Source organism: Labrus mixtus, chromosome 22 (assembly GCF_963584025.1).
Source record: "Labrus mixtus chromosome 22, fLabMix1.1, whole genome shotgun sequence".
In the NCBI taxonomy this organism is placed as follows: Eukaryota; Metazoa; Chordata; class Actinopteri; order Labriformes; family Labridae; genus Labrus; species Labrus mixtus.
In genome coordinates, this window is record NC_083633.1 from 3,127,462 (window position 1) to 3,151,138 (window position 23,677).

Below are 23,677 nucleotides of genomic sequence, written 5' to 3' on the forward strand. Positions count from 1 at the left end.
TACGGCTTTAATTTGACATTTCTGTAGTTTTTAAAAAATATTTTCATGGGGGGGGGGGGGGCAGTGGGTGTTGTTAGATTGTAGATTGTTAGATTGTTGTTAGATGTGACAAATATATAACATAGGCTTAGTCCATAACTGTAGAAATAAAGTTATTACAACACAAGCTTAGTCCATTTTTAATTAATTTAGATATTTTAGTGTAAAGAACGTAAAAAAATGTGACATATTGTACATTTCCTGTACACTCCTGGTTTGATAGAAAGATGTGCAGAATCACATAATTAACAGAGTGACATCTTGGTGACACTCTGTTGTCTCAAGTGACTCACACATCTTCCTAGTTGTTGTCTCACTTAGAATGACAGTTACGTAGCAGTGCAATTGCTCATACAATGGAAAATGGAGTTGATGAAGGGGCAGAAGAAAGGATCCTTTGTTTTCTTGTCCCCTGACATCATCATATTAGATCCCTAGCAATTCTGTCCCAAAACACTTTTTTTCCATGTTGAGATCATTGCAGTGGATATTACTTCAGTATTTTATAGAGTGGCCCTCAGTGTATCGGCCTGGTCTTATAAAATGTCTATAATCCGCCATTAAATTAATAATGCGCCAGATACAGAAACACCTAACTTTGAGAGGGAAAAGTAGACAATATATAATTGGAAAAAATTAAAACACAACTTTGATCATTGAAAAGAGTAAATAAGAGAACATTTGTAAATGAAATGTTCATAAGGGGAGAGCATGCTGTTAGATCAAGAAATGTAAACGACTATTGTCCTTAGGTCAAGTTAAGAATAATTCCAAAGTGACTTCCGGCAGATTAAAGTTTTAAAAATAAACAGTTATTAATAATACAAATGTATTTGGATAAATATTCCATCTTTTTTTTTGTTTATTTTATTTTAGGAAATTTGTTCAATGCATCTTTGTCACCATCCTTCTTTTTCAACTCCTTGCCAGCTAAATTATGAAGAAAACTCTGCCATCATCAACAAGAAAGTGACCTCTACTCAGCCCACTGCTCCCCACACTGCTCCTCCCACTGCTCCCCACACTGCTCCCCACACTGCTCCTCCCACTGCTCCTCCAGTGCCTGACAACTTCTGCACCTTCAAGCCACTGTCTTCTGCAGAAGCTGAGGAGGAACGTCTCATATTGGACTCCATTGCTTGGCCTGAAACTCCTCCTCTGCCAGTTCCTTTTTCATTGAGTCAGACAAGTAATGCCGCCCACAGCACCTTCATCATTCTCCCAGGGGGGGTTGGAGACGAGCGGCATGTAGGAGACCAGCTGGAAGTTATGATAAAAATGTACGACTTCCAAGGTAACCCCAAGAAGTCTGGAGGAGATGCAATTGTTGCCCGGTTGCACAACAGGGCACTTGAAGCAGGTGTGGCTGGACGAGTGGTGGATCACCTTAATGGCTCCTACTCTGCTGTATTCTCTTTACTCTGGGAAGGAAGTGCACAGGTTGAGGTAAAGTTCTAATATGTAAAATGTACAATAAGTGATGCCAAAATAATTACCTAATGCAATGTCCTGTAGGTCATTTAATTCATGCAATCTAAACCATTCCCCCTGACTTACTTTTGCAAACAAACAACAACATAAAAAGTAAGAAAAAAGAAAAGACATTGTGGAAGTTTTAAAAACTACTGTTCCTCCAATTGCCTCTTCTGGTGGTCTCTTATGAGTCATTCACCTTTGATCCTGTTGTTAAAATGCACAACTTTACAACACAAATAAACATGTTTTTTTTTGTTTTTTTTATTGAACCTTTATTTATAACCAGATAAATAACTCATTGAGATCAGGATCAGGAAGGGTGACCTGGCCAAAAGGGCAGCAGCACACGTCATAAAAAGCATTACATGATAAAGAGACAGTTTACAAACAATAAGTTAGGAGAGAACAACAATTTACAATGTGAAAATTGATTTACAGATAAAGTGCAGAATCTTGATCACAGAGTACAATTCAGAAACACAGGCACTGTCCAATTGTCTCGCGTTTTTAATCTTTTAAGATCGAGCCAAAGGCTTCAAGAGCTCCGCCATTTTCAAGTCATTTTGGAGAAAGTTCCATGCGGTGGGAGCAGCAAAACTAAACACTCTTTTCCCAAGCTCAGTGTGGACACGAGGCACAGACAGTTTAAAGACATCACAGGAACACAAGACATAGTGGCTTCTGGTTCTTTGAAGGTATGAACATAAATAAGAAGGCACCAAACCAAGAAGAGCTTTATAAATAAGCTTCAGCCAGTGTATATGCCTGCGCACCTTCAAAGATGGCCAATGTGAGTTAGTGTACAGGTCACAGTGATGAGTGAAGCGTCTACAACCAGTCTTACAAAATGTTATTTTCTTCTGCTATTCTGGAAAACTTAACATTGAGGAAATGTATTTACCACAACGGTTAAACGTTATCAAGCCAGTAGCTTTTACCTGAAAAATAAAATATAGACTTTAGACAAAAGTAATGTTACTCAATCATCACTTGAGTGTGTCTCCATACATCTGTAGTGGTGACTGTGTCTCTTCCAGACACCCTGTCCTTTACCTGCATTTTAATGTTTTGGTTTTCTGGGTGGGGAGTGGATGTGCTTCCCCCTGCCAATGTCAGTGTGAAGATGTGTTTAGGAGTGGATACAATTCAGTTATTGGTTGTGATTCAACCCCCGGCTAATAAGATTGATGTGGAAGTAACAGCAATAACTTAAAATATAATCATAGTGAGGTGAGACGAAACGCTACACGGATAAACCTTGTTCAAAAACGAGGGTTGGCTCTCACTCATGGTTGCAGAATTGGCCTGCATTCTGTTGGACATACAGATGTCATACATCGGTGGTTAGCTTGTGCTAGCATGTAGCAGTATTGCAGTGTATGTACAAGCAGGAAACTTACACACTACTCACCTGCAGTGAGTGTGCACTTCTGGGGACGGTGAGCCCAGGAGGAGGGGCCCAATTTGGATGTTGTGTTCACAAGCTGCAACAAACAATGCCACTGACTCTACCTTTACATAAGACATCAGTAGAACACTTTAATGAACCTTTTTGTTGAGTTGAATTACTGAACTAAAGAGGTTGGTGTTGTTGGATCCTTTTGGAGATATTTTCATGCAAATGTTAGTCATTTGATGTGACTGTATGTAAAAATGTTTCCTGTGGGCCAGAGAATGGTGTGAGGATTGTTGAATGCTTTACTCCACAGACAAGTGGAAGAAAACAAATTCTATGGGGCTTCCAATAGCCTAGTGGGTATGATGTGCACCCAATTTACATAGGGTATAGTCCCCTTTGCTGCGGCATGGGGTTCAAACCTGACCTTTGCCCTTTGCTTAATGTCATCCCCAACTCTCTTCTCCCAACATTTCCTGTTGTTGTCAGCTGTCCTATCCAATTAAGATGAGACAGGTCCAAAAATATACATGTTGATGTAAACAAGTTCTACTAGCCAGCTAGTGGGGAGTTGACCATTTGCATCAATGTCTCTTAAGCTTTTAATTTAAAATAAATGAACAACTTCAGTCAGCTGACATCAAAAATACAACTTTGTTTTCTAATTATTCAATTAATAATTAGTAGGCATGACTTGTATGATATAACTTTAAACTCTTGTTCTTTGTTTTATCAGGTGACCCTTGTCCACTCAAGCGAGGCTATCACAGTCCTCCGTAGGCTAAACAGAGAACAGCCTGATAGGACTATCTTAAAGAGCCTCTTCCGCTCAGGTTCAATCTCTGAAACTACCATCTGTAATATTTGTCTACGTCAAACCAACCAGCCACAGTGCAACTACACTGACCTCCGTACTGGTGACCCGTGGTTCTGCTACAAGCCAAAGAAACTGAGCTGTGATACCAGGATGTACCACATAAACGGAGGAATGGGTATAAAACTCAAGGCTAATGAGGCGAACCTTTTCAAAAGGTGAGGGAGCACAGCAATAGAAACGATGCATCTAGTTTTACATGTAATGACTATAAACAAAGTGTAAAGTATGTATCTCCTGGGGGAAAATGTTGTGTATGTAACTACAGGAGGCAAAGATGAAATCTTAAGATGTTTATAGTGTAAGATGATACCTATCAAAACACTTAGTCTGAACAATTAAAGTCTCTCTCATCAACAAAACTATAAAGTGTATCTTTGGAGTCCAAATATGGAGGCAAAGTAATTTATGATGACTAAATCACATTTGACATTTACATATTGTAGTGTGTTTAAGAGATTCTTAATCATGGGAGTTTTTTCCCCCCAGCAATGTCAACATGCAAGTCTTCATTCAGGCTTCAGGACCGGCCAATGTTACTGTGCTGCCTCAAAGGAAAGGTAAAGCACAACTTTTCTACTTTCAACTTTTAAAAAAATCTCCATGTGACCTTGAAAATAAAAATGGTTTGGTAAAAATGTATACAACCTAACTCTCTGTATTCAAGAAGATATACATATAAGTAAAAAATATAAAAATAAACCAGCTTCTATCTACAAAACTGAGGAAGAGCTGCAAGTGCTTATCTCATTAACTCAGTACCAGTGTACTAATAAAAAACTCAAACCACTTAACATCTGTAAATATTTTACTTTAAATAATTAACATTGTCAAATAAAAAGCATTTGGTAACATTTTCCTTAACCACAATAAACATGTGCATTCGAGACATACACTCACTATATTGTAGTAAAGCATAAACTTAATCTTTTGAAAAACATCAAAGAACTCTGTAGAAGCCATTTTAATCATGGTCCATTAAATTTAAGAATTTTGATTTCAGTTCATGTTAGTAAAACACAACATTTAGATCATAAGAAATAAGAATATCATTTACAGTAAATATTTCAGATTTAAGAAATAGATTGGCTCCTACTAAGTGATAAAAACTGTTTATGAAAGTTGCCACTACAAATGTTTTTGTGACATACGTATAATGTCCTCATCAGTGTAAAGTAAAATGAGTAAGGTAAAGCAGAGACCTTGTTTTGGCCTTTTAAGGGGATCGGTGGACAAATGATACAACAATCGTTTAATAACCAAATACTTATTTTGATCAACAATTCTCAGAGCAACACATGGATAGCCAAGGCAATGGGATGTCTGGACTCTCTGGGTATTACTACCAGGGTGTGTGGCGACCACTAGGTGGCACCAAAGTCCACCAATTCAACAACTCCTCTGCCATCAGTCAGTGTCTGAAAGGAAAGGTGGTCCACATGTATGGAGACTCCACCGTCAGGCAGTGGTTTGAGTACCTTGATGCTTCACTTCCAGGTAGTTGATACACAGTGATTTCAGGCAACAGTTTAATTGTATTTATATCACAGCTTAATCTGCTCCTTTTTTCATACTTTCAGATGCTAAAGAGATAAACCTGAATAATCCGAAGAAATCAGGACCTTTCATGATATGGGACAATGCAAAAAACATCTTGGTGAAGTTCCACTTACACGGTCCTCCTCTTAGTGTTTCCATCAATATCCCAACCAGTGAGCTGCGTTACATTGCCAATGAAATAGATGATGTAGTTGGTGGCTCCAACACAGTTATAATTTTTGGTATCTGGGCCCACCTCACTCCTTTCCCAATGCAATTCTACATCAGAAGGCTTTACGGCATCCGCAGGGCGGTGATTCGTCTGTTAAACAGGGCTCCAGACACGCTGGTGGTCATCAGGACTCCAAACCTCAGAGGTACAAACCCCTATATATTTACCTTTAATGACTGGTATGCTATTCAACAGGACAAGGTGGTCAGAGCTGTGTTCAAAGGACTTAATGTTCAGCTGGTGGATGCCTGGGAGATGGTTCTGGCCCACCACCTGCCTCACTACATTCACCCACCTCCTCCCATAATTAAGAATATGGTTAACATTATATTGTCCCACATGTGCCCCCAATAGTGCATTTAATAATAATAATAACTTTATTTATATAGCACTTATCTAAACAAGGTTACAAAGTGCTTTACAGAATGCATTCAATCAAAGAAAATCAAACATACATGAAAAGTGCTTCACAAAAGAATCAGGATAAAACATTGGTGAGTTATAAAAATTGATTAAATTAATTAAAGCAGGACATTAATTACTGATCAATTGTTAAAAAGGCCTTCTTATAAAAATGAGTTTGGAGCAAGGATTCAAAAATAGGAACAGTTTGCCAGCCTAATTTCTAGGGAGTTCCAGAGCTTAGGTGCTCTGATGGCAAATGCCCGGTCGCCCTTGGTAACCAGCCTAGATCTAGGAACGACTCTTGATGAGCTAAGATTTGGCTCGGAGCATAAGGGGTTAAAAGTTCTTTAACGTAAGGGGGGGGGGGGGGGGGGCTAGACCGTGTTTTGTTTTAAAAGTTTTTAAACTCATTTTTAAATCAACCCTGTAAGTAACGGGCAGCAAATGGAGGGAGGAAAGGATTGGGGTAATGTTGGACCTGCAGTTTGCATTTGTTAAAATCCGAGCAGCAGCATTCTGCACTTGCTGGAGTCTGGCCATTGAGGACTGACTAAGGCAAGTCAAAAGTGAGTTGCAGTAGCCCAAACATGAAAAGACAAAGGCATGAATAAGCTTCTCTAGAGCAGGGAAAGACAGAGTTGATTTAATTTACTAATGTTTCTTAGCTGGTAGTAGCAGGATTTAATGAGATTATTGATGTGCGGAATGAAGTTAAGCTGTGAATCAAATGTAATACCTACATTTCTACCTGTAGATTTTATATTGGGTGTTAGAGGACCAAAGAGCAGCTTGAATTTGCTTGCTATATGATCGGGGCCAAAGAAAATGACCTCTTGTCTTCCCTGTATTTAGCTGCAGAAAATGACTCATCCATTTCTCGATGGGGGCCATGCACTCCACTAAATTGTTTAAGCAGCTGATATTGTCTGACTTATCAGCATAACAGTGATAGGAGACCCCCTCAAAGTAATTCATAATATTTCCAAGTGGGAGCATATGAAGGGAAAACAAGACTGGACCAAGAATTGAGCCCTGTGGCAGACTGTACGTTATGGGGGCCGAGGAAGAAACAAATTACCAATTGAGACAGAAAATCCTCGATTTGACAGGTATGACCCAAACCATTTGAGTGCAGTTCCGGTGATGCCTACACACTGATCAAGTCTATTGGCTAGATTTTTATGATCAATAGTATCAAATGTTGCGCTTAGGTCCAACAGCAATATAACCAAACATTCCCCATTATCATCAGCAAATCGTTTGTAGCCCTGATAAGAGCAGTTTCGGTACTGTGTCGTTTGAGGAACCCTGATTGAAATTTGTCGCAGATGTCATTATTGTTTAAAACAGATGTCAGCTGGCTAAAAAAACACCTTTTCAACCTTTTCAAGAACCTTAGATATGAACAGAAGTTTGGAAATGGGTCTATAATTCTCTGAAAGTGATAGATCAAGGTTAGGCTTTTTGAGTAAGGGCTGGATGCTTCCTTGTTTAAAATGATTGGGAACAGTTAATGATGTAAAGTAAGCTGGGGCCAATTGTACCAATAACGTCTTTCAGGAGTGAGGTGGGTAAGACATCAATAGGGTTTGAGGTGGTACGCATGTGAGACACAGTATCGATAAGCTCAGTAAGAGAAATTCATGGCTGAGCAGTTCAGAGCGGACAGGATAATCATAAATATGTGCAGTTGTTGTTGGTACAATATTAGACCTAATATCCATGATTTTATTTAGGAAAAAAGATAAGAACTTTTCACAGTCAGCATTTGAGGAAGCTGACAGAGCTGGGGGGCAGGGTTAATAAAACCCTTTTCACACATACGGAAATCTCCTGAAAAACTCCGGACATTAGTCTACCCGGAGGGGCTTTAGGGTATATGTGAACACAAACAGTCAAATTTTTTGCGCAGACTTTACCCAGAGTTTCTCCGGCCAGACCCTTAGTATTTTTTCCGCAAAAAGTCTGAGTGAGCTGATGTGAGAACACCGCAGCAAATTCTCCGGAGAATTCACATCAAGCCAATGGGAAGAGAATGACGTTTATACACAGAGACTGCCGCACGGTGCATAAAGTGTCTGCACGTGACCACCCGATGCACGTAATTAAAAGGTTGCATTATATTTTCTGTTCATCAGTATATTGTTCTCCGCTCTTTTGTGGATGTTGTCATTCCATTGGATTACACATGGCATTGATTTAAAGTCAAATATTCTCATTATAGCATCGTGTAGCGGACTCTGTTGCTTCGGCCGCTACTTCTAAAGCTATTAACTAAGTCAACTAAGTCACTGTGTTGAGATAGTAAAGATGGAGTTTGTTTTAGTTGGCCAAGGGAAAAAGATTAAAGATATGTGAACAAATAGTACTGATTGGGTATTTTGGGGCAGTATCAAACACAGTGCTGAAGTAGACACACAAATGATCTGAGATAAAAACGTTTTCCAAGGCCAAACCTAGTGTAAAATCTAATGTGTGGCCCCTGTTGTGAGTTGGCCCAGATACATGCTGTACTAGGTTAAAAGACTCAGTGATTTTTAAAAACTCAGTTGAAAGACCATTAGAGGGATCATCAATATGGATATTAAAGTCACCAGCAATAATAAGTTTGTCAAAGCCAGCAAATTCATTAAAAAACTACCATTGGACCCGGAGTCCCTATGGCAATATTCAACGTCCTCGACAAACTGATAACCAAGTTTATATGGCAGAACAAGAAACCAAGAGTAAGACTTAAGACACTATTACTACCAAAGCAAAAGGGGGGGCTTAATTTACCTAACCTCAAATACTACCACTGAGCGGCACAACTGAGGACCTTAATAGCATGGATAACTAACGATATTGATACCGGCTGGGTCAGTATAGAACAAAATTCATGTCCAGACATCCCTTTAGGGGGGGCTTCCATTTCTAAGCCAAGTGAACTGGAAGAAGTTAAAAATAGAGAATAAATGGATAAAATTCATGATGAAGACTTGGCCGGATATAAAAAAAAAACAATTTCAAATTTTTACTTCTATATGCAGGACATTTAAAATTGTAGCTATTCCAGGATTTTTACCTATTAAAACTGTTAACGGCTTCAGAAAATGGTCGGACAAAGGGTTAACTACCGTTAATCAGCACTTTCAAGGGGAAGTATTGAAATCTTACGAACACCTCCAGAGAGAATTTGGTTTATTAGGGATGGATGCTTTAAGATTTCTCCAGTTAAGCTACAGATGCATTAAGACTGGGAGCTGGTATGTAAGGGCGCGGTCACACTGGCCATCAGTACCGTGCCCAAGCACGCTTCAACACTAAAGTCCAGTCCAGACAGTGTGACCGCTTCGTATCTTCCTAAGGCACGGTACACTTCCTTGGCTTTGGCACACTTCGGAGAGGTGTGCTTCGGCACGGTACACTTCATGCACGAGCACAAGCACGCGGGTAAACAACGCTGATAGCCTTCATTATGGAGAAATCCAGAGTTTCATGTCTGTATCTGACTAACATGAAACAATATAAGCCACAAAGAAGCTGTCATGTTCTCTGTGTTGTTCTCGCCCGCACGTCTATTATATTTTTTTATTTATTTATTGCTGTGTCTGATTAAAATGGCTTTAAAATAGCCGCAAAGTCAGTAAAGTATCTGTCATGCTCTCTGTGTTCTTCTCCGATGTGCGGCTGCGGACTCGCCTGTGGACTCGGCCGCGCATATATTTCATTTTTTTATTTATTTATGGCTGTGTCTGCTTAAAATGGCTTAAAGGGCCCATATTATACTTTTTCTGGTTTTATATGCCCTTTAGTGTGTTCTGTGCATGTTTAGGCACATCTATTTGCAAAAATTCAAAGTCCGTGTAAACGTGGCTTCTCCTACGTCCTCCTGTTAGCTGTAGCATTAGCTGCATGTAACGCTCGGTTCTAGCCCCCCTCGGGAAAAATTTGCCAGTGTGACGTCTTGTCAGTGTGACATCACTGATCTAAGCCCATTGGCTCGTTGTGGCAAGCCCTGCAGCTCATGTTGCAGGCCCGTTAACTTCTGTGGCACGCCCACGATATGCCGTAGCCTGCGGTAGCACAGTAGTGCTAAGGTGCTAATGTTTTTGCTCCCCTCGGAGCCAGTGGCTGCATTCCCAATATGGTAAAAGGGGCGGGACATTTCCGAGAACTGTGCTGAGCGATTGACCAATTACGACAGAGCCGACAGGCCGACTAATCAGATCAGACTTGGCACACTTGGGGACTCTGAACGTGGGCACTTCAGAGCCTTAGAGAGAGAGTCAGAAGAGAGCCGGTGCATGGAGCGGCAGTACATGAAAACAGACACTTTTTTAGAACTTTAGCTATTGTGAACATACTTTAGTAGGTACATAGAGTAAATATAAGAACCCCAAAAAGGGCATAATATGGGCTCTTTAAAATGAGCTGCAAAGTCAGTAAAGTAGCTGTCATGCTCTCTGTGTTTTTCTCTGAGGTGCAGACGCAGACTCGACTGCACGTCTCTTTTTCTCTCTCTCTCTCTCTCTCTCTCTCGTCCGCCTATTCTTAAACTGATCACGCTTCATAATAACACATGTATTACGACGTTATGTACAAGAGGTAATCGTGCTTTTAGGCACGGTTAGTCCTGGCCAGTGTGACCGCGGGCTGTGCCGGCCAGCGTGGGAATGGCGCAGCGGGGGGCCAATCGTCCTTGAGTACAGCACGGTACAGATGACCAGTGTGACCGCGCCCTAAGTTACCATCGAGTTTAGAAAGAATCTTTATGTTGACTATGGAGGGAGTGTTGAATAAGAATCTGATTTCCCATCTCTACAGATGGTTTCAGGGTAAGGACACAGGAGACACAAACAAAACAGAAATGGGCATTAGAAATGAATACTATTATTACTGATGAAATGTGGGAAAAGAAATGCCTTTCTGGGCATAAACTAACAAGCAGTCCTACCTGGAGGGAGTCTGAATGACAATGTTTAAAACCCCTCCTTTGATGGCGAGATACAGCAACACATCAGAGCTTTGCTGGAGAGAGTGCAGGAAGATAGGAGACCATACTCATAAAATCTGGGATTGTCCCAAATTGAATAAATACTGGAGAGATATTCAGGCAGAGATCAAGAAAATTCTGGGGCTTGACTTGCCATTAGAACCAGCATTTTTTTACACTGGGGAACACTCAAGAAATAAACACAAAAAAACAGACATATTTACTCTGAGTGTTGCTGTTGATCGCAAAAAAATTATTACGGTGTTGTGGAGAAATGTAAAGCCACCTACTGTACAACAATGGAGGGAAAGGTTAAAAAGTGTTTATGAGATGGAGAGCATAACAGCCTGACTTCAACTAAAGACAGATGTTTTCAAAAATAAATGGAAACCAGTACTACTTCATTTTCCAAGATAGATTAAGATCACAAATGCATAACTCCATTAGATGGGCACTGGGAATGTACTTTCTACATGCAATAGGTGTTGGACGGAGGAAGTCAAGAATATGAGGATACATATGCTTAAACATATTGGGTATTAAGTATTGGCTGAATTGAAGTTTTGAGAGATACCTGTGCATGTGGTACATTTATGGACTGACCAGATAAAAGATTATGTTTTGTTTTTTCACCTGCCGTATGACCCATATTTTGTTTGTTTTTGTACATATATGTATTTTGATATGATTGAAATGAACAAAGCAACTTTGAAATAAAGCTCAAGTTAAAAAACAAAACAAAACAAAAACTACCATTGTGTCCAGGCGGGCGGTAGATCATTAGACAGAGGACGGGTGAAGTGCAGCAAGCATAGCTCAAGCATCTGGCTGTGGTCGCCAGGTAACATGAGGCACATGAGGGAGGTGGTGAGCATTTTTCAGGATGGGGTTGTGACTGTAAAAAACATGTTGTGTGTCAAAGTATGTACACCCAAACTGCTAGATGTATTCCATTTCCATCTCTCCCATAAAAGGAGGGGCGATTCCAAAAGAGGTTAAAATTATCAATGAAAGCAGGACTATTATGGACTGCCCAGGTAGGCTGCAGCCATGTGTGGAGACTGAGGATGCGCCAAAAACGACCGGCACCTCGGCCTAGTGGAGGAATGGGGCCGGAAACAAAAACACGCCTGCCACATGAATCCAGCGAGCGAAGGAGTCTGTTAAAGTCATATTTTAATATTTCTGAAGATCGCTTTGAAACATCATTGCAGCCGATATGTAAGATGATGTTCGTAAAGCGTGGGTGTTTTGCCAAGAGACTGGGGATCCTATCCAGTATGTCCAACACCATAGCGCCTTGAAAACAGTATGTCACCGCTGATCTTCTCCTGACATGGCCCACTATGGAATCACCAATAACCAAGGTGTTCGGCTCCATCGCTAGCGATGCAGGATCCGCTCGCTGCAAGGAAGCAGGTGAGGGAGGATGATTTGCTGCAGATTGCCGCGAAGCCAGAGTGTAGTTCAGCTTGGAACGGTTGGTAGTGGGACGGGAAAAGGCCCCCTGCAGGGTTCGGTGGAGAAGCCCAGGTAGGTGGAAATCCAGCAGGGTTGCATAGTACCATGTAGACTGAACATTTCATATCGATTTTCCAACTGGATTTCCGTGTTTGAGGGGGTGTGATAAAAGATGCATATTGAATAGAGAAGTCAGGACAAGAAATGACACTGTTGATGGAATGTGTGAGCTTTGTGGACCTCTATTTTCCATAGTATTTCCTGGTGGCTATGACTGACTCTGAATACTGGAAATGGGGGATTGTCAAATGGACTGATCATGAATCCTTCTTTGACCTCTTTTTCCAATAGGGAGTCGACAATTTCAGATTGATGATATCATCGCTGACATCAATGGGGCAGACCAACTGAAGGGGTTTTAATTCTGAGAAATGTTTTCTTTCTAATCGTTTCTTTTATATTCAAAGAGCCCATATTATGCCCTTTTTGGGGTTTGTATATTTAATCTATGTTCCTACTTTTGTACGTTCACAATAGCTAAAGTCCGAAAAAAGTGTCTGTTTTCATGTACTGCTCCTCCTTGCTCCCTCTATGCTCTGAGTCCCTCAGCTACACTCTGTTGAGCCCACACTATTAGACCCCACGTGGGCCAAGTCTGCTCTGATTGGTCTGCCGATCCGCTCTGTCGTTATTGGTCAGTTGCTCAGCACGGTTCTCGGAAATGTCCCGCCTCTTTTACCATATTGGGAATGCAGCCACTGGCTCCGTCCGAGGGGAGCATAAACATTAGCACCTTAGCACTACTGTGCTACCGCAGGCTACGGCATATCGTGGGCATGCTACAGAAGTTAATGGACGTGCAACATGAGCTGCTGGGCTTGCCACAACAAGCCAATGGGCTTAGATCAGTGATCTCACACTGACATCGTGACGTCGGACTGACAAATTTTTATCGAGGGGGGCTAGAACCGAGCGTTACATGCAGCTAATGCTACAGCTAACAGGAGGACGTAGGAGAAGCCGCGTTTCCGCGGACTTTTATTTTTTGCACATAGATGTGCCTAAACATGCACAGGACACTTGGAAAACACACTAGAGAGCATATAAAACCAGAAAAAGCATAATATGGGACCTTTAAGTTACTGGTGCAATATCACTTAATTATTGAAAGTTAATTGGTTTAGTAAATGATCTGAGGTTACTTTAGGGGTTTATTTTGATTTATTTTCTTCAAGAGAAAAGTGTAAACCCACTATTTGAGTTGTGCTGCACCCAGCATCAGTGGCTACAAGCCTGCAACCAATCATCATTATGACGTGAGCTCTGAATCACCAAATAAACATTTATTTCCTGGTTGAGAGCACACACATCAAAACAAACAAAAAAAGCCTAAACATGCAATTCTAAAAATCAAATGTAACAGGAAATGTATGTGCCTACTGGAAATGTACTAGACTGTTAGTGATGCACACAAAGATTATAATTACAGATCCTCCCTGGATCCGCACCGAGAACTGTCCTTATCAGGTTTCTTTTTTATCTTAGCATTGCCACAGTGGGTGCGTCATAACTTTGTAACTGAATGTCTATATAGTGTGGAGTTGGACTGCCCTTCTCTGGACTTTGCTGCAGACTTATATTTCAATCTGTACATTTGCTCCTCCTATTTGCAAAAGGAATAATAAAATGCCAACAAATACAACTGAATGACTCAAAGATCTTTTATTAAACAATCTCTCATTACAGAAATTTCCAGCACACATATCAATTCATAATCTCCAGTTCAGGGGACACTTAAGGGCCCAAAAAATAAATGATGATCCAAACGCAAAATCAGAAACATTCCAGTAGATGTGAAGTCATTTAATTGAGATAAAAGGAAGGCTAGATATAAGTCTATAGTTAGCTAATGTTATTGAATCAAGAGTAGGCTTTTTAAGAAGAGGTTTAATTACAGCTGTTTCAAATGACCGTGGTACAGTCATCTGTATAACTTTAACCACTCATACATGAAAACAGGGGAGAGAGAGCGCAAAAGAGAGTGCATCCGTGCAACATAACAAAACTCCTGTTCGAAAAATAAATCCCTCTCGACTCCTGAGGAGAGACAAGACACATGATTGCACACATAAGGATTCACAAATGTATTTCAATGCACACACAAAATATTTATAGTTCTATATAAATGTAAAACAAATCCACAAATACAAAAAATAAGATTCACAAACATATTTCACACACAAATATTTATTGTTCTATATATATGTAATAGAAATCCACAATTATATGATATACATATATATATTTATAATTAAAGGTATTTGCAATTTTAATCAAAAACATATTTGTGTCATGATTTGTTCTGTTTAGTTTTGTTTTTCTCAGTTTAGATGGTTTTTATCTTTTAGGTCTCATTCTTCCCTGGTGTTTCCCTCTATGTTCTAGTTTCTTAATTTTTCATTCTACAGTGTCTTCAGTGTTTCATGTATTTATTTTGTAGTTGTCCTCAATGTTTCTTGTCTTGTGTTCATTCCTTCCTCTGTGTGTTTCCCTCCAGTGTGATTGCCCTCATTCTCTTCACCTGTGTCATTAGTCTCACCTGTGTTTTATTACCACTGTGTCTATTTAGTCTCTGTGTTTCTTCCCTCCTTTGTCAGTTCATTGTTGTATGTTAGTTGTCAGTCTACTAGTGTCTCCTTGTTTTTTCGTTTTGGATTTTGCTAGTAAGTTTTTGTTTGCCTTTTTTGATTGTTAAATACTTTTAGTTTATTCTGCACTTGGGTCCACCTCTCCTTGTTTTCCAACCATTCATGACAATTTGTATCTTGTTGTCAGAGCATCTAGGAGGGATGTTACAGCAACTACAACAACTACCAATCTAGTTGAAGGCTCTTTCCTCTTAACTGTGGATGGAGTTTGTTCCTTTTTCACATTCAGTGAGTCCAGTTTGGAAAATTCAGTTGAAACTGAAACTGAACTGCGAAAACAACTTTAACCTTTTTAGAGAACAAAAAATCCTGTAAAACTGGTTTGACTCAGGATACTGCCTGCAGGGTTTGAGACTATATAGCTGGTGTATGTTCCTATCAGTAACTGTATCTTCCTGTTTTCTCTTAAAAAAAAAAAAAAGGCAGTCACCAAAGACAATCATATAGAGGGTAGAATAAAGGGAGGCAACATTCTTGGCAGTGAAACCCTCCCTCTGAAAACCCAATGACTTTTTGTGTTGTCTTGATGCTTCTTGTTACGACAGGTTGTCTGTTATCTGTAAGTGAAGGATTCTATCATAGTACTAAAACTCAGAGATGAACTTATTTTTATTATTTGATCACCATCACATTAAGAAGATTTCACCACTGTGTTCTCTCCATATTAATCTCTACTGAGGTAAGACATAATGTTCTTTATTCAGTAACATTGAAGTTATCCTGTGTGTTTCAACGATACAACTTCCCCCTATCTAAAGATAACGTTCTGATCCTAGCTGTCTCTCTTACTCTCTCCCATAAATAAACAGTTCCACCGCGCCCCTACAGGCCTGGAGCACTTCCCTGAACTTTCAGCGATTCTGTGTTTGCAGTTGTTTTCTGGTTGTGTGTTTTGACTTAAGTTTCGTTTCTGTACTTGCAGCACATTTGATGCTTATGCAGTTGTTTTGCCTATTTGCAGCGCGTTTCAGCCTTTGCATTTGTTGTGGTAGTTTGCATTTGCTTTTGAATATGCAGCGTTTCTATATATGCTGCACGTTTTTCTAAATGTATGTCGTTTGTACAACCTATTTTCCACAAATTACTTCACGAGATCAGATTTCCTGATCATGTAACATTAGCACACCTGACTGTGAAAATTTAACGCTTAGTGTGAACTAGGGCTGTCAGCAGAAGTGAATTTTTTTAGATTAATTGAGGTCCCAAATTAATGCAATCTTTTCATTTGAATCACCATTAATCTCATGATATTTTGTCCCTTTGGTCACACTGTGGACAAGCCTCCGTAGTGTCTCTCTGTAGGCACAGTGATGGAAAGAACAACACAGCTGCATCTTTGAATGTCTCATTTCAGTTGTAGACAGCTCAGTTTAAAAGTCAAATGTAATATCCACCGTTTGACATCAACATTTCACTATTCTTACTGTTCATTTTAGCTGCTATATTTGGTTTTTGACCTGTAACGAGTTGGCTTTTTCTGATCCACAAGGTGATCCTTACTTTATACCAAAATAAAAGCAGGGTCGAATTCAAACAGCAAGTACTCTCAACTTAAGACAGTACAAACATTTAAAATAAAGAAAACTTTCTGTTAATAATCTGTGACTAATTTAAGTGTCTTCAAGAAGGATTCATGATAAACTTAACACAGAGTCTGCTTCCCCTTCTTGTTGTTTTAATCCAGTACCAGAGGAGGACTCACCATGTGCCTAAAAGGATTTATGAGTAACCATGTCAACATGAAACTTCTGAAGACCTGTGTCATCCTTCTCCTTCTGACTGTGTTGTTCTTTGTACTAAGAAACATGGACCTGCTGCAGGTGAGAACTGGGATTAGTGGCAACACTTTAAAGGTGGACTGATGATTTTTTTGAGTCAGATTACAGGGGACTATTTTCAACAGTGTCTTTCAATGTACTCTTGACAACATTCATGGTTTTTATTTGCAAATGAATCAATGGGGGATAGGGTAATGGGGTGGGGGTAGTAGTAATGAAAAAAAGAAAAGCTGTGAATGCCATACACACATACTTGATGCCATCCCTGCATAATTTGCACCTTGGGCCACCTGTCACAAAGTCTGAACACGACCTTGCTTACAAAAGACATCAACTTCAAGAAACAGAAAAAGAATCACAGATTTTTACTTTATTGAGCAGTTAAAAGGTCAAAAGTTAGGTCAGTTATAAAAGGTCTATAATGCTCTGTAGAACAAAAAAAAAGCAACGTTAGTGACCCCTGTCCACTTTTTGGACCCATTTAAACAAACCATAATAATTATTTTTGAACCTATGGCCATAGTAGCATAGAAACGTAAGTTGTGTTGTTATAGGCAATCAATCTGTAGACCATACTTGTAGATTTTACCATTTTCTTTTAATCATATTTTTCCAATTTTAGCCCACCAGCACAAATACATGCATTTTTTTCTAGTAACCACACGGAACAGTGTTGAAGCTCATACAGCCCATAATAATAAATGAGTTCAACTAAAATGATATGTGAATGTAGATATGGTTGTCAGAGTGATGCATGTGTGCAAATGGAGGGAAAAAAATCAATATTGTGTGCCTGTGTGTGGGAGGGGTCATGTTTCTCAGGTTGTTTTTTCACTTTCAATCTGAATTATGTTTCTTATAGTGCTTTCACACTTGTGCAAAACTCCAGAGTTTTCAGGGTGAGCTGCATGTGTGAACACAACGCACAATTTTCACTCATACTTCACCCGGAGTTCCTCCTCCAGCCTCCTAGTATTTATTCTGCAGAAAGTCAGAGTGAGCTGATGTGAGAACGCAGCAGGATATAATCAGGAGAATTCACCTTGAGGGAGGGAGTGGGTGGTGATGTTTATTTTGGTTTAGAGAGGCAACCTTGACACCTTGACTTTGATCTCAACTCTAAAACAATCGACAAATATTTTTGACGTAATATACAGTGAAGGACTCTGTGAATGGGGAACTAAACACAGATTTTTAGATGTACAATGCATCAAAGATGCACCTGCAGAGCAAACCGTGAAAAGGCTAAATTTGTTTTGAAAACAACCTCTACACGTTGATGCAGATTCAGTTGCAGCCACATCTATAAATACATGCACCTTGTGGTACTGGTCATTTCACCCCTGAAACCATGAAAACATATACAACACAGGAAGCTTTGGAGCGAATGATGCTGGTCGTTGGCCTTTGCCAGGGTTGCCCTTGTCACTGCTTATGTTTGCAGTTTTCATGGACAGGATCTCAAGGTGCAGCCGAGGGGAAGAGGGTTTCCAAATGTGACCGTCAGAATAAGATCGCAGATTTATTTCTTGTTCAAAGTAATCCTATATTATTTGTTTATAAACTGTAAACTTTATAGGATCATAATAATGACTAACATATTAGTGATCATATCGAAACAACAATGGTCTTTTTACATTGCCTTCTGATAAGCAAGTGAGATTCTCTACTCTTTACTACACAAACAGAATAATGCATGAAGATAAATGTTGTTGGTAATCTGTAACATGTCCCAGACTGTTAGTAGAAAAAACACTCCTTCTAGTCTAGTATATTGTATGTATGTGTATTTTTGTTTTGAAAAATAGTGCTATTATTGCAATAAATGGCATTTGACAGGGTTAAATGAAAATTAATACATATTATATAGTTATGAGCAGGGCTGAAGCTGATTAAAAGATTGAAATCACTTTAATTCGAAATTGCCAAAAGTATTTATTCATCTTTGGCAATTTCATTATTGTGTCAACTTTTTGGACATTGGGTGCTATGTGTCGCATTTTGGTAATCTGTAACATGTCCCAGACTGTTATAGTCTAGTATATTGTGTGTGTGTTATAAATATATATATACTGTATATGTGTGTATTTTTGTTTTGAAAAATAGTGCTATTATTGCAATAAATAGCATTTGACAGGGTTAAAAGTGTGAAAATTAATACATATTATATAGTTATGAGCAGGGCTGTGGTATCCAGAAAATAATTTCCCATCTGGCACTTATTGTACAGGAAATTAAAAAAAAAATTTCCATTTAAAAATTCGGTGACGGAGTGTATACAAAGTGGTAGTGAAAGGGTTATAAGTATGAAAATTAGATAGTTAGGGCAGAAGCTAGTTAATAGATTGAAGTCACTTTGATTAGACATTGATAAAAGCATGTAATCATTTTTAGCTGTTTAATTTCTGTGTCCAATTTTTGGACATTGGGTCCTATGTGTTGCATTTATTTTAGGGGCACCTGAGTTAAAGAATTGTCTGAGCACAGTTGTTCTTTTTGTTGTTTTTTTAAACAACAACAAAATATGATCATATCAATAGCTTTAATCCTGTTGGATTACTTTACTACCGGGACCTGATGATGTCAGGGAAGTATGATGACTTTTGAGTATGTTCAACTGATCTTCAGAAAAGATTTAGGGCCCGGTCTTTCTTTCGGGGTGCATAGTGCCGCACAACGAATCGTGCAAATAACTTTTCAAGTCGAGTTTTCATATTGTTAATTATTACAACCCTGATTCCTAAAAGTTGGGACACTGTGTAAAATGGAAATAAAAATAGAAGGTGATTATAGAGGTCATATCTAAAAAGTCCTTCACTCACCTGTGGTAAGTGTAGCCTTGGTCAGGAAGAGTTGATGTCAACAGACTGTGGCTAACTTTCATCAGGTGTTTCTACCCTCTTCCTGCTGACTGTCTCCTCTCTCAGCCACCTCCCCCATCCTGCAGGCTGCAGTCTTCCTCTCCTTTCCTGTCACACCCATGGCTGTGATAATCCTCTACACTGACTGAGCCAGGAATCCTCTACATCTGACTTCGATTGGGAATAGCCACGCCTGCCAACCTTTCCCCCAACAGTCTTGCAAAAAGTCTTGGTATTTTGCGCTCTTTGTTTCAAAGGCAAGGTCGTAGTCTCCTTCACAATGGACTGTAAGCTCAATGAGTATGATTTACTTTGCCTCATTGGACACAGGACTACATCTGGCCTCAGGGTTGTCTGGATGACCTAGGGGAACTGCAGTCTTCCTCCCAGATCTTCTCTCATTTCCCATGATTGGGCTTTTTTTAGCAGGTTGTTTGTTGTCCCTCCATCACAAACTTAATGAGTGATGGTGTTGGCTTCTTTTGAATATGGCATCTTTTGAGTCTCTCCTGCTCCAAGGTGTTAGCTAGTGTCATGAGCACCTTGTCATGGTGCGATCTGTTTGGGTTGTGGTGGTCACTGGGAGGTCATCCATGAAACCTCTTTTTGGGGGTTGTCATATGTCCAACTCCATTCTTGGCCCTCAAACGTCTTTCCCTGCAGCTGTTATAGGGAGGTTGTGCAGCCAGTAAAAATACCCTTTTCCAAGTCTTATCACTGAGTTGTCAACTGGTCTGTTAGGAACCGTAACTGGATGTCTCAAAGTAGCTGGTGATAATTTAATTGATGTGGTCTAATACTGCGTAGATGAAGGCATGATGAAATGATCCGTATGAGTTTGCCAAATCATACCACATGACTGTCAGCTTGTCCTTGCCTGCTTTGGCCTCCGGGATCATTTTGACTGATGTGTGTTCCAGGCACCTGCATCTGCAGACACCTGGTATCCCACCTTTCTGTATAGATAGGATAGTACTTTATTGATACCCAGAGGGGAAATTCGGGCATTGTGTTGATATAGTCGTTCTCAGTCATATGAAGTCATCCTTTTAGCCAATGCTAAAAATAAGATTTTGACTTACACACTTGAGAGTGAGATTGTTCTGAATTGGCTGATGGTCGAAGAGTTCTCTTCCTTTGGCACAAACAGCCCTCAGCTTTCTTCAAGCATGATGGAATACTGCCTTTTTTCCAGATCCTTCACAACAGCTTCCATAGCCTTGGAAGGAGCATCTCGCACTTCTTATATACTTTGTAGGGTATACCGCTAGGTCCGGGGGCAGATGCTGTTCTGTTCTGGCCTTCTTCTGATGATGATTTGTTAAAGGTTGAAACACCATTTCAGAATCAAAGTGAGTGACATGATTGGGTACAAAAAGAGCATCGCAGAGTAGCTGAGTCTTTGTGAAGTGGGTAGGGGTTCACCACTCTGTTCAAGACAATGGTGCAATGATTTAAGAATTATGGATTTTAACAGTTTCAAGATCTGATACCTCTTTGTAATATTTTCATTCAAATATGGGATTAACATGTTTTGCAAATCATCATATTTTAAGTACATTTTTACAAAATGTCCCAACTTTTCAGAAACTGGGGTTGTACATAAGGCAGCGTTTGTAAGATGCCCATACAGAATCACATTAAAGAGTTGAATGTCCAACCAGGGCCTGGTTTATTTAAATGTCTTCCATCAACTTAGCAATGTGGCCAGAGGTAGACAATCTAGTTGAGAAAAAAAAATTAAAACGTGTTATTTGGTTGTGCCACCATTATGCAATGGAACTTAGAAAAAGTGGAATGGAGCATGCAGTGTCAATCATGCACTTAAGATCAAGAAATGTAAACAACCATTGCCCTTAGGTATTGTTTTCCCTCAAAAATCCCTCATCTTTCTTCAGTTTATTTTATCTTAGGAAATTTGTTTGATGCCTCTCTGTCACCATCTCTCTTTTTCAACCCCTTGCCAGTTCAATTCTGAAGAAAACTCTGCCATCGTCCTCAAGAAAGTGACCTCTGCTCCTCCCACTGTTCCTTGCACTGCTCCTCACACTGACGACTTCTGCACCTTCGAACCGCTGTCTTTGGCAGATGCTAAGGAGGAATGCATGTTATTAGACTCCATTGCTTGGCCTGAAACTCCTCCTCTGTCAGCTCCTCTTTTATTTGACCAGACAAGTGATCCCGCCCACAGCACCTTCACCATTCTCCCAGGGAGGGGTGGAGTAGACCGGCATGTAGGAGACCAGCTGGAAGTTATGATACAAATATACGACTTCCAAGGTAACCCCAAGAAGTCTGGAGGAGATGTCTTACTTGCCCGGTTGCACAACAGGGCACTTGAAGCAGGTGTGGCTGGACGAGTGGTGGATCACCTTAATGGCTCCTACTCTGCTGTATTCCCTTTACTCTGGGAAGGAAGCGCACATGTTGAGGTAAAGTTCAAGGCTTTCTACTAAAATGGTATTGTAAAACAAGTGATGGTAAAGGAATCACCTATTGCAATGTGATTGTCCTGTAGGTCATTTAATTCATGAAATCTAAACCATTTTCCCTGACTTACTTTTGCCAACAAACAACAACATAAAAAGTTTAAAAAAAAAAAGACATTGTGGAAGTTTTAAAAACTGCAGTTCCTCCAGTTACTTCTTGAGGCAGTCAATTCAATTCAAATAGCTTTATTGGCATTAATGTGTAAAATATATTACCAAAGCATATAACAACACATAATACAATAATAATGAAAAGTAATAATAAGCAATTAAATATTCTAATAATGAAAAAGTGTCATTTATTATTTTATAGTGTTGCATGAGTTTAACACAAGTGTTGTGTATTTGTGTGTGTCAACGTCAGGGTGTAGGAATTATGTGTTTAGGAATGGAAACAATTCAGTGATTGGACGCAATTTAAACAGGCAAACATGACGGCTGTGGACATAGTGACAAAGAGAAAATACTACCATAGTAAGGCGAAACGCTGTGTGGATAAAGCTTGTTCCAAAATGATGGTGAACTTGGGGCTAGCTTTAACTCGCAGATCCAGAATTGATCTTCTTTCTGTTAGACAGGGTCCAAACACCAATGGTTAGCTTGTGCTAGCGTGCAATAGCTTTTAGTGTAGGTACAAGCAGTAAACAGTCACACTATTTCCTGCAGTGAGAAAACTGTATTACACCAAATAAAGGCTTCCCCAGATAAATTTGTTTCAAACACTTTACATCCATAAAAATCCATGGACTGCTTCATAAAACTCAATGTTTCGCTGATCTTTTGACGACACCTCATATCAGCCTTATATAACAGCAAAACAAGATCTACACACCAAGGAGCTCCTGTTCAAAGGATTTATTGACGAGTGACGTTTCTAGCCAACATGCTCTTCCTCAGACATTTCTTGTAACCAATCTCAAAACATGGATATGTTGCTCCTGACAATACGTCAAGGTGATTTATTCATGCACACACTCAGGATATTGATTTAAAGTAAGAGGCTTTCAGAACTGCATTAAAAGTACTAATAAGTTGAAATTGATACTAAGGTAGGTTATGAATTGTTTGAGAGAAAACAGGCAAATCTATTGTTTGAGAAGATGGCTGCATACAGTGGTAATAAAAAAAAAAGTTATATCGGGCTCCTGATAGCCTAGCAGTTATACACATGCCCCCTTTACAGAGGAGATGGTCCTCTTTGTAGCAGCCGGGGGGGAATGTGACCTTGGCTCATTGCAGAGTGTCATCCCCCTCTCCATCCTCCCAACATTTCCTGTCAGCTGTCCTATCTACTAAAGGCGAGACAGGTGAAAAAACATGACTTTAAGTTAAACTTTCCAGCTAGTAGACAGTTAACCATTTCCAACAATCTTATCGTTAACATTAAATAAATTATTAACTTCAGTCAGCAGACACCAAAAATAGAAATTAATTATCTTGAAAA

General features: G+C 39.6%; 2 protein-coding genes and 1 pseudogene across 2 annotated transcripts in view; 2 read left to right on the forward strand and 1 right to left on the reverse strand.

Moving 5' to 3' along the window:
- The window catches only part of LOC132956306 (NXPE family member 3-like), a 404,680-nt gene extending 392,102 nt beyond the window's left edge, over nt 1-12,578 (forward strand). Inside the window, exons 2-3 of the mRNA XM_061029685.1 lie at nt 5,366-9,221; nt 10,699-12,578. Coding sequence (XP_060885668.1) covers nt 5,366-5,910 — 545 coding nt within the window. The 3' untranslated portion in view covers nt 5,911-9,221; nt 10,699-12,578. The remainder of the gene's footprint in view (nt 1-5,365; nt 9,222-10,698) is intronic.
- Nucleotides 1-23,677, forward strand: part of LOC132956296 (NXPE family member 3-like) — a 365,449-nt pseudogene that overhangs the window by 338,531 nt on the left and 3,241 nt on the right.
- LOC132956309 (cytidine monophosphate-N-acetylneuraminic acid hydroxylase-like) overlaps nt 1-23,677 on the reverse strand; it is a 503,487-nt gene that overhangs the window by 300,089 nt on the left and 179,721 nt on the right. The gene's annotated exons all lie outside the window — the stretch shown is intronic.